The sequence below is a fragment of the Sminthopsis crassicaudata genome, chromosome 3, assembly GCF_048593235.1.
Source record: "Sminthopsis crassicaudata isolate SCR6 chromosome 3, ASM4859323v1, whole genome shotgun sequence".
Lineage (NCBI taxonomy): Eukaryota > Metazoa > Chordata > Mammalia > Dasyuromorphia > Dasyuridae > Sminthopsis > Sminthopsis crassicaudata.
In genome coordinates, this window is record NC_133619.1 from 327,348,706 (window position 1) to 327,360,967 (window position 12,262).

At 36.3% G+C, this 12,262-nt stretch overlaps 1 protein-coding gene across 6 annotated transcripts in view; it reads left to right on the forward strand.

The window, feature by feature from the left end:
- CFAP91 (cilia and flagella associated protein 91) overlaps positions 1-12,262 on the forward strand; it is a 116,768-nt gene that overhangs the window by 30,300 nt on the left and 74,206 nt on the right. For all 6 annotated transcript variants that reach the window (XM_074301325.1, XM_074301322.1, XM_074301324.1 and 3 more), the window contains 4 exons: positions 6,745-6,828; positions 7,629-7,685; positions 9,049-9,230; positions 11,865-12,042. In XM_074301325.1, the coding sequence (XP_074157426.1) occupies positions 6,745-6,828; positions 7,629-7,685; positions 9,049-9,230; positions 11,865-12,042 (501 nt within the window). The remainder of the gene's footprint in view (positions 1-6,744; positions 6,829-7,628; positions 7,686-9,048; positions 9,231-11,864; positions 12,043-12,262) is intronic.

Sequence of the window (12,262 nt, forward strand, 5' to 3'; positions counted from 1 at the left end):
GGGAAATTGAGTTAGGACAAAAGTAAACAAACAACACTAAAACTAGAAAATGCAAGGACTTGTAGCAAGGACCATTTTGTCCCTGATAACCCCAGAATTATTAACATCAAACAGCATTCCTCATTCAGGGAGACACACAAACCTCCCTGTCCGAATCTCTGCAGTTGGGGGGCATTTCAGCCAGAGATGGGCAGTCTTTAGGTCTGTGGTCATTTGTGCATTTAACTCAGCCTCAGTGCTCAAGGAAGTCCTGCTGCTCTAGGAGGGCACTCCAAAGAAAGGGGAAAATGGGGTCGAGGACTCCATTCTTTCTTTCTCTCTGGGAGAGGAGGTGGTAGCAAGAGACAGATTTCTGAGCAAAGTATGCAGTTAGACCAAGACAGGCCACCCCAAACTATTAGAGTTCTGATATCGAAATGCTGAAATAATAATTAAGAAACTGGGATAATAGGAGGGGAAAAACAGATCAAAGAGGCTGCCAGTCCCCAATTTCTGGTTGTTTCTAAAGAATAATCCCAAAGACTGAATAAGGGATTTCAAAGTTAAAACATAACCCAGCAAATCATAGTCTAGTAAATTTTAAGCAAAGAGTAAAATAGTTTCCAATTCAGGCTGAAGTTAATGAAATAATACATCAGTTTTTCCCAATTTCCTGACCAGCTGAAATCAGTTTTCCTTCCTCCTCTGTTTTCTGCAGAAATTATCAGATCCTATATAACAGACTAGTAAATTTCCTGAAACAGCAATAGTCAAACAGTTTTATACAACAATAGTTAAACAGTTTCTTTCATACAGACTAATAGTCAGTTTTATGCATGTCCCCAGTTTTAACGAGTCTTTAAAAAAAAATAGATCAATTAATTTAAAGGCGGGCCTATCTCAGAACCTTTTACAAAGCCAAGCCTTTCTGCAGAAGGTTGGTGTGGAGAAATACCATGTGGCCTCTCCCTACTCTGTTAGAAGAGGCACAGGGAGGGGAAGACAGCTAGCATTTACCTCAGATTAACTAGGTACTTATGCAGAGAATAGTGGATCAAGTCCTATCCCATCCATCCTTTAGTGAGTTGGGTGTGGGGCATTTACCCTAATTGGAGATACTCGACTCCTGAAAAGAAAGTTGGCTGTTGGTCGAGTAGAGAGAAATTAGAATTCTACATAGAATTTAGGTGTTAATTTAGCCACTCTCTCTATTCATAGTCCCTGGGCTTCCTGGACTGAAATGCCAAAGAAGTTGAGGCAAGAAAGAGATCAGTTTAAGGAAACTGAGGCAGTATCAGAACAAAGATTCTAGGGAGGTGCCAAATTAAAAGTAGTTAAGGTGTGTTTTTGTAAAATAGTTTCAATGTCTCTTTTAACTCATACCTCCCGCCTGCAGTCAGGGAATGAGAAAAAAAGAGAAAAAAAAAAAAAAGACAAAAGAAACTATCCTCACTCTCTTAACAATTAATTTGCCTTGATTCTGATTTTTGTTCCCCAGCCAAAATTACAAAGATCTCCTTTCTGAAGTTCTAGTCTGTCCAGGATTAAAACTAGAAAGGGAATATTTAATTGTTGGCAGGGAGCATAAAATGCCAATTGAGAAAAATAGGAGAGTGCGCTAGGAGCTAAAAGTCCTGGACAGAGAGAAAGAAGTCAGGAGTTCCCACCTGCAAGGTTACGAGACAGAGAAAGGCTGAGCAGTTTAAATTCTCTGTCTAGGCTTTATCTGTCCAAGAGCAGGTAAGTGTGCCTTGAGGCTCAGAAAAAAAGGGGCAGTTTTAAAATCCTCCTAAAGAGCATGGAAAAACCTCATAGTGAAAGGCTGCTACAGTGAAAAGCTGTGACTAGAGGCTCTGGTCTAATGCAGGATGATTAAATCAGGGAAACCAAGTCCCATTTTAAATTGTATGGGACAAGCTAGTTCTCTGAGAGGGCTGGAAACTCAGTTCCTTTAAGAGCCAGGTAAAAGCTATGGGAGGGGTGTATAGAGTTGGGGCAAAGTACCTTTTTAAAAATTAATAGGAAACCTTTCTAGAGATCTTGAAAAGATTGAGTCCCCAATCTCCCCACTGTACCCCAAGAAGGGGACAGGATGGGAGCATTTAAATGGCAGGTTGCCAAGCCACATAGGAGAGATTTGAAGAGAGAGCGGATGGGGGAAGGGAGAGATGTTATCTTACCCAGTGCTTCTTCAGTGGTGAAGGTGAGGGCTCACGCAGTTGGATAGAGACACATCTCCAAATTCACCCCGATCCAGAGACTTTTTTTTCTCCTGGCTACAGCCTGACCACTACAGTGGAGTGCAAGAGGGGCTCAAACAGATTTCTCCCCCAGAACAGATCAAGGAGACTGCTGGCCTGGGACACCAGAGGGATGGGATCCTCAGAACAGCCACATGGGGGGGAAGGGTGAAGAAGAGACACTTTCTCCTGTGTGTCTCAGATTTCCGGCCCTCAGGCTGGCTTTCTAGTGAAATAAAGGGATTAGAAATGCCTTGGAAAAGAAGGTCTTTTGTCTCTGGGAGCATTTTTCTTCCAGAGTTCTGGCTTCCTTGGTCCTGCTATCCCTAAAAATAGAGTGTGACAAAAAGTGGACTTTCTGCCTGAAATGCAAGTAGTCTTGGGAGAATTTTGCTCACAGCCCAAACTGGTCTGGGTGCTCACTATGTTTTAGGGATAGAGTGAAATGAGGGTAGGAACACAGATATTCTTCCCGGAAGCTGCTCGAACTGCTAAGGAGGAAGATTGGTTCTGAGAGACCTGAAAAGGTTAAGGTTAGTTTTCGAGGTAACAATTTTCGGGGTCCCCATATAGGGGCCACCAAATTATGAGAGACAGGAAAGGGGGAACCCCATTTTGGTCAGTGCAAAAGATAGTAAGATAGTCCCATGATGGGGCAATATCCCCTGTAAAGGAATTTACAGCCCAAAAACCTAGATTGATAAAAAGGTTTATGTAGGGATTTTAGAAGTAAAGTTTAGTTAGTAAAGTTGAGGGTAGAGATAGAAGGGCACCGGATTAGGTCCAGTGGGCAGAAACCCTTGGCATAAGGATGCCATACTTAGGACTTCTGCAAAAGCATGGCGTCTAGCATTGCTGTTTTATGATGGGGGCTCTTGGTGATGTTGAAGGTGGGTGAAGTCCCAGGCTGCTGGCGGGCTTTCAGTTAGCTCAGATCCAGTAGGGGCTGGGGAAAGCTTGGATATCATTGAAATTCAAAAGAGTGTTTTTTGACCAGGATTTTTGAATCAAAGGTCAGCCATGGGAGTTGGGGAATCAGAAAGGAATCTTAAAGGGACCTCAACCCCCATCATTATAATGGATCTAGTGATAGACTTGAGAGATAGCAAGAGCAGGGTCTGAATTCAGCCTTAAGCACTTCTAGCCATGTGACTCTTAACTTCTCTGAACCTCTTTCCTCATTGATATTTACAGGATTTCTTATACTTTTTTAAGACTTCTTTACACTTAAGAAATTTTCACATAACTCCAGATATATATGATAAAGTTTAGATTTAGGGAACCAAAATGAAGTTAGGGTTTCTGGTGGTCAGAGAGTTAAATGATAAGGTCTAGTGGCAGGTTCAGGGTTCAGAGAACCAAATGGAGAGGTTTGGCTCCCCTGCAACCTCTTGGGATTCGACACAAGGATAGGGAGTTTTGGGGACTCCCTTCTAGCAGCACACAGGTTTTCTGTAAAAGAATTTACAGACCTGAAAAACTAGATTGATAAAAGAGGTTTATTATGAGGATTGAAAGTAAGGTTAGAAATCCTGACAGAGGCATAAAGTCTGGTTAGGAAATAGGTGATGGTGAAGAAAGGATGGCACTGGAAAAAGTATTCCAGTGGACAGAGGCCTCTGACATCCCAAGCATGGCATAGCTGGCATGTTTGGAACCTCTGCAAAGAGAGGGTTTTAGTTTGACTCTTTTATAATGGGAGCTTTAGCTGAAGGGAACTTATGGATGGAGTCCCAAGTTGGCTCATTGCTGGGTTTCAGCTTGAGCTGGAATTTGAGTTGAATTCAATGAGTTTCAGGACTGAGCCAACCCCACCCAAATAACAGGATGAAACTGTTTGTCCCTTGGGGCAGGGTCCCTCACTGAGGCAGAGTTGAAGGAGATTTTTTTCCTTTAAGGATTTTTAGAGTTTTGGGGTCTCCTCTTCATATAGATATATAAAATAGGTATACAAATCACATTTTACTGATAATTTTGCAACTTCCACATTCCGTTACAAGACCCCATATGGCATTGCAACACAGAGTTGTAGAAGCTTTGGTCTATAAAAATAGGGATAATTTTAATACCATCTATTTTACATAGTAGTTAAGGGGTAATGTGAATCAAGGCATGAGGCATGCAAACTGGGGCAGAGATTCATGCAGACTTCCTTGAGTGCACAGAGTTAGAAAGGCTCTGATAGTCTGCATTCTAAATAGAAGAGAGGCTCTGATAGTCTTTGCATTCTAGATAGAAGAGTTTATTGGGAAACTTATCTCAGTTGTTCAAATTGGTAGTAATGAGAGAGATGAAAATTAATGCAATAACAATAAGAAATAAAGAACAATAAATAGCTTCAAGATGTGATTTAGAGATGGACTTGATTAGGAACTGATTATTGATGAGATATCAAGGCTGAAGGCGAAAACAGAGTCAAAACATTTTTATAAGTTTACAAATGTGAAAGACTAGATAAATAGTGGTGTCAAAGAGAAACAGTGAAGGTAGAAGGAGAGGGGCAGGTTTATGGGAGAGATAATGAGCTCAGGTTTTGAATTGATGAGCTTAAGATACTGCTTGCATATCCAAGCAGAGATTATAAAATTATGATTTTAGAGATGAAAGGGGTCAAAGATGCCCAATAGAATGAGAGAACTGGGATTTTAACTCAAGTCCTCTAACTCGTAAATACTGCATTCTTCCCAATATACCATGTTGTCTCCAATGTCCTTTGAAGAGTTGGAAATTGGTTCTGGAATTCAAAAAAGAGGTTTATGTGAGGAGACATTTAGATATTTAGAAGTCACTGATAGAGAGGAAGTAATTTAAGCTGCAGGAATGAAGAGGATTTTCAAATGAGTATAATGAGATAACACTGTCCATTTCTTTCCTTTTCCCAGGAATAATATAGGAGCAAAAGTAAATGAGAGGACATTATCAAATTCCTGTTATTCTATTTTATGTTTCTACTGTCCTGTACAATGGAAGGAGCACTGGGATTTGAATGAAAAGACTATGATTTGAATCCCAGTTCTGCTACTTGCATTTTCTTTTGACAAAGGGACAAATTACTTTACTTCTTTGGGATTCAGCTTCCTTATTTGTAAATGGAAGAAGTTAGATGCTTCTAACATAGTTCTAGCTGTTACTCTAAATGCTCAGACTTCCTAGAATTGTTTAACATTGTGGTTTCTAACTTTTCTGCATAAGAATACCCCTTTGCATTATTAAAATATTTCTAGGACCTTAACATGAAATAGTTATATTGGAAAAAAATACTGAAATAATCAAATAAAAATACATGATGACAGAAAAATTTTAGGAATTCATTAATATTTCAAGATATTTTATCATATTAATAATTATCAACATTAGTTTAAAAAAGAGTAATATATTTGCAAGATATAATTTATTTAGCCTACTGATGATATATTTCATTGTTGTGCAAAGTCATACTTTGCATTTTGTAAATAAATATCAAAGTTACATTTGCTATGTATTTGGATAGTAACTGGATTGAAAGCTATGTGGCTAACCTTGTGGTATGTGATGGAGTTTAAACATTATTTCCCCTTGTTTATAACTCTTATCTTAAAGGTAATTTAGGCCAATTCCAAGATTTGCTTTCTTGGTTCTTACCATTAATACCTTCTATATGTTATCCATTTTAAACTAGTTATTCTTTTATTAGAGCTTCTTTATTATAGCTTCTTTTATTACTTGAGCTTCTTCACTTTCCAGACATCTTTACTTCCCATTTATTTATAGAAATCTTTCCTAATAGTTGAAACAGGCTTATAGTTCTAGAGCATTTTCTGTTCTGAAAACCCTCAAAATTTATTAATTCCTCCAGCTGTGGGACTTAATATATTTCTTCTTCTCTGCTCATCTATTACATAATAATATTGCCCTATTAGTTCATTAACTGCCAAGAATGGTCCTACTATAGTAATACATAACCATCACTTATTTGTAGAATTACCAAATCTTAACTGTGGAATGTTTCACTTAGATATTAACAGCTGCAGTCTGAAGTGCCTGTGACTGGTAGTAGTCATGGTTTCCAGAGGCACATCTGGAACATCAAATCAAGAACTGTCTGGCCTATTATTCTCATATAATTTTGAGTGTGGCAGTTTTTATTTTAAATCATGTGACTCCCTTAACTTTATATGAATTATTTTTGGAAGCTAAAATATCATGCAGCATATCAGGAAAACCAAATATCACCTGAAGACACATGCATAATAACATAATTTACCTACAAAAAAGTTTGAAATAGGTATCTGAATATGAAAAAATGTACATATATATATACGCATATATATGCACACACACATGGGAATTGTATGGAATACTGATAGAATATAAACTCATTTTGTTTTTGTCTTTGAATCCCATAGGACCTGGCATATAATGATGTAATAAAGCTTATCAATTGATAGAATGTTGAAGAAATAATCTCTTAGAATAAGACATTATAAAAGTTAAATACCAACTAGTATTCTTATTCTAGGCTTGTTGTTTTCTTGCTTCATTTTAGGGCTGACCCTTCTTTTAAGATGCCTAAAGAAGTTTTTGAAGATCCTCAGGTTACAGGAAAGAATCGTTATAAATATTTTGAATGGTAAGAAGCCAACATTAATGGTGAATGAACCTTATCTGACAATTAAAATCTATTGGAACATGTGTACTTAGAAGGAGAAGAAGGAATTTCCTCTAATCACATCAAGTTCAGTAATTTAGACAGATGAAAAATGAAATAGGATACAGAATGATGTAGAAATCTAGATAATAAAGATGCAAAAATATCAGAATGAACTGGAAAATGGTATACATAGGCTTTTTGCGAATATGAACAATCCAAATAGTACTAAGAGATTCAATCTGTCAATTTCCTATAGCTCAAATAAATAAACATAAATTGGTTGTTGTGTAATTCAGTTGAATCAAAAGATGCACTTGAGTTACCTGTAGAGTCTGTTCTGGGACAGCAATGAAATCTTAACTCTAAAATAAATAAGGTCCCTTGAGAAAGTAAATATCTCATGAATATTGTTATTTATAAGCAGCCTTTTCCCATGAAACTCAGTTGCAACTGGGGATGAATGGTCTTTTAAGACCCCTTTTATTGCTAAACATTCTAGACTTTAATGAACACTTCATAGATATGAGCTTCCTATGTGGGAAGGAGCAAGCTTTGTAATTTCACATAAACATAGCCCAGTAAAGATGAGCTTTGGGACAGAATATGAAATAGCATGTAGAAGGCCTTATTTAAGAAATTGCCCCCCAAGATATTGGGGAGAGCCAGGATTACATGTGAATCATAACATTTTAGAATTGGAAGGAATCTTGGGAATTAAATCTTCAATCTTCATCAAGTCATGAATCCCATTTAATTGTATTGCCTCATTTTCCCCTCAGGCCTTTCCTTCCATTTTACAAGCAGATGCCACTTAATGTTATTCTTGCAACACAAAAGTAAGTAACAAAGAATTGAAATGTGTTTTCCAGTTAATTTTATTTCTTCATTATTAGAGATGCAGACTGTTTGCTTTGATATCTTTGATTTAAAAAGAAATTTATCCAAATAGTTTTGCTCTTCTGATAAATATATGTTGCTTGATGCTGTGACTTAGCAATTTGTCGCAGTAACAATTGATAAATATTCTGTGAATCCTTCATTTTTCTAATACTATCCTGCTTTAGTGGAATTTGTCAATACTATCAGAGGTGGGAGGTGAAAGATGGGGTATAAGAAAGAATAAATGGATCAGGTTTGTCTGGAATGTTGAAAAGAAGAATCACAGAATTAAGTCTGGAAAAAATAGATTGACTATATCTTTTAAAGAGCTTAATTACAAAACAGAGGTGTTTTATCCTTGAGATGAAAGAGAATGATAGCAGCTTCTTGGCCAAACATGTGCTTTAGAAAGATTCCTTGGCAACCAAGGGGAGAATGGATTGGAGAGGGATGAGACTGGAGGCAGGGAGACCCCATTAGGAATCCTTTACAGTGAGCCAGGGGATAAGGACCTCACCTAATTTGGTGACAGTCAAGTAGAAAGAAGGGTGTAAATGAGATATGATGAGGAGAAAGCAACAGGACAAGATGGCAATTACTTGGATGTAGGGAATAACAGATAGAAAAGCCCCCAAAATGATTTTGAGGATGTAGTACCTGCTCTTGACAGAAGCAGGGAAATTACAAATAAAGACTGATGCATTTGGAGGAGGAGAGAAAATGAGTTCTTTCTTGGACATGTTGAATTTGAAATGCCTGTGGGATACAAGGATAGAGCTGTCCAGCAGGAAGTAGATAATGAAGAACTAAGAGATGAGACCTGAGTTTATACCCAAGGGCACACAAGAAGAAAATGTGAGTCAAAATGCAAAGCTTTCTTGTACAGGTGGAATGAAGTTAGCTCAGGTGATAAATGTACAGATGTATATAGAACTTACATATATTATAGTAAAAAAGAATGAGTTGAACCTTCAAATAAGAACCTTTCAATTTCCTTATCCTCTCTTCTTCCTTTCTCCTGTCCCTCAATTCAATATATGGGGAAATAATTTTTTTCAGTTGTTATACAGATCTGGAGAGAGAAAGAAAATTTTTAAAGGATATTTGGACAGAACCCTAGGCATACTGAAGAATCTGAAAGAGAAATAGAAAGGGTTTTCTCCCTGCTAGGGGTGGCTAGGCACATTATGTCTCTTTGAGTTGAAGGGCAAATAGGCTAATATGTGCTCAAAGTTTGATTTTTAACTCATATTTATACTTGTTGGGTATTCTAAAGGATGCTAGCATGATTTAATTTTTTTCTTCTTTTTCACCTTTCAGAGAAGATATATACAATTATATTTCAGCCACTAAAAAGCAGCCCCAAATTGCTTTAGTGCATACTCAAGGCACCCAGACAGATTATCGGGATAGTGAGACTCAAACAGATCCATATACTCCAGAATACGTAGTATGCCAGGATACCATCCCTGAGATCTTGACCTTGGCTACTCTCACTTGGGGTAAGTTGGCCAATGTGTTGTTAATGATTGGAGCTGACTACTGTTGTTAATGTTGTTAATTGTATCAGATGTAGGGTCCTAGAAACGACCCTTTGTGTGACCCATTGTTCTTTCTCCATTATTGGTTCATGAAACCTGCCTTTGATTTCATTGCAGCTGCTATTTGAAGAGTCTTATTCTTTATAGCTATTTCTAAAATTAAGTCTTTTCATAGCAGTTTGTTTAAAGTTTGACATCTTGCTCATGAATGCTTATTCATCTGTTCTTATTGCTTTGGTTGTTTTGTTTATTACTCACTCTCACATATTCATTCATTCTCTAAACCACCACTTTTTTATTTAGGTTTTTCCTATACAGTCACTTAGTGTCTCCTGTTTACTAGTTCACATACCCTCTATGAATCAAAAAATTTTTAAGTGTATATTCATGTGTGTATAATAAATCAAGTCAATAAGCCTTTAATAGAGGACCTGCTATGGTCTAGGAACTAAGCTTCAGAAAGGCAAAATAATAACAAAAGTAAATTAATAATCTCTGCTCTGAAGCTCAATTTAATGAGAGAGATAGCATGTATAAAAGATAAATTTTAAATAGTCAAAAGAGGGAAGCGCTACTGTTAAGAGGAATTTGGGAAGTTTTCTTGCAGAAGGTGGGATTATTTTAGCTGGGACTTGAAGGAAGCCAGGGAAGGTCAAAGGCAAAGATAAGAAGGGAAAGGTATGGGAAGCAGCCAGTGAAAATGCTTGGACAGGATGGTGTGTTTTGTACAGCAAGTGGCCAATTACTTTTCATTGAATTTTGACTGAAGAGTGTATGGGGATGAGTCAGGTATAAGAATACTGGAATGGTAACAGAAAGATTTAAATACCAACCAGAGGATTTTATATTTGATTCTGGAGGTAATCAGGAACCATTATAATTTATTGAATGGGAAGGAAATGGAGACATGGTAATATCTTTACTTTAAGAACATTAAATTGACAGTTAAGTGGAAGAAGGACTGATGTGAAAAGGCTTTTTTTTAAGACAAAAGAAAAAGAGAATAGGAAAAATCACTAAATTAGATCAGTACATTGAAACAAGTCTAACATTCTGTCACATTTAATATTTAATGTATTGGACATTGAAAGAACCCCCATGTCTGCAGAGAAATGGAGAAGATATTTTCTCATGTCTCTTCTCTGGAATGAGTAATGCTTATTCTTTGTAATTTTTGCCACATCATTTTCAGTTGTTTTGCAGTAGTATTTCTTTCATTTATATTGCTGAATTTGTGTATTTTGTTACTTTGGCTTTGTGCCTCAGTTCATGTATGCTTTTCCATGTTTTTCTGCATTCAGTATATTTGTTGTTTCTTATAGCACGTAATTCTTATAGCACAATTAGTTTTTAGCTTTTCTTCAATTGATGGGCATCTACTTTATTTCTAGTTCTCTGTTGCCCACAAAAAAAAGGCTGCTGTAAATCCTTTGGCATATATGGAGCAATAAAAATTTTAGTGTTAAAATTTTTAAAAGGAAGAATTTGATTTTAATATAGGAAAGTTAGGAGAGAATATCCTAAAGAGTGTAATGGAAAGAAACTGGAAGCTTTGCTTCCTTTTTGGAATTTGCTTCTGCTGGGGGCTTGGAGGTACTGTTAATCCCTCACAAGTTTTTATGTATATCTAATAGCCATAGCAATTCAGTAGGGGATATACTTTTAGCTAGATTGTAATAATTGTGGCCAGAGCTCATGACATGATCCAAATTAAGTTAAGGGGTGGATGTGACCTGTGGGACAAAGAGAAGAATATTCCAAGTAGAAGAAATTGGCTCAGTTCCTCAGGTACTGAGTTTGAATTAGAAATAGGAAGCTCTGATCTAGAATAAGAAGATCATCAAAGTCTTCTAACCCCAACATTTATACCCATCACCTTCACATATAACCAATACAGATTTGATAAAGACTGTTTAACTTTAAATATTAGAAGAAAAGGGTCATTGTATGTGTATGTTGGAGAAGGAAGAGTATATCTAGACATCATGTGTTATAAAAAAGTATCAATCGGAATCCAATACTTAATGTGCAACAATAAAATTGGATTTACACATATATTATATCTAGGTTATACTGTAACACATGTAAAATGTATGGGATTGCCTGTCATCTAGGGGAGGGAGTAGAGGGAGGGAGGGGAAAATCTGGAAAAATGAATATAAGGGATAATGTTATTTTAAAAAATTACTCATGCATATGTACTGTCAAAAAATTTATAATTATAAAATTAATAAAAAATTTTAAAAAGTATCAATAAAACTTTTAAAAGTTTAAACCTCATTAAAAAGTTACTCAGGTACAGATAATCTAAATAGTTACTATGCCAAAAAGTTTATTCTAAATGTAATGATGCAAAATGATACATAGAGTTCTTACTCAAACATATCTTCTACATATATAAGTAGAGCAGTGCTAGTATAAATTCTATATATATAATATAAGCCTGAGACATGGACTTTTTTTTAATAGAATTAACATATAATGGTATATATTTGAGTGGGAGAAGGATATGAGTAAAATATATAAAAAGCATTTTTGCTTCATGATATTTTGTAATATATCTTTGTAAAGTATTGTTGTTGTTTTATCCTGAAGGTCGGGGACTTCCAGCAGGACTTGCTGAAATAGAGATGATTGAACGTGCCAGAGAGAAACGTGCTTGGGAAGCCACTCTTCCACCTCTGAGTAATGATGAATTATTCAATAAAAGGAGGAAAATGATGAATGACATGGAAAGGAAAGAGTGGGCCTTTAGAGAACATGAAATTGAAAAGTAGGTACTTGATCAATCATCAGTACTATTATTCCTTCATTAATATGTCATATATATCTTATCACAGCAGACTTTTTTTCTTTTTTTCACACATCAAAGTATGTTCAGTTTGTATTTATACTATCCTTGCTCTTAAGCTAAAACTCAACATGCAGAGAAGCATTAATCAGTTCAACTGTTAAATACTTAATTATATAGAGACCTAGTTAGTAGTTCCTAA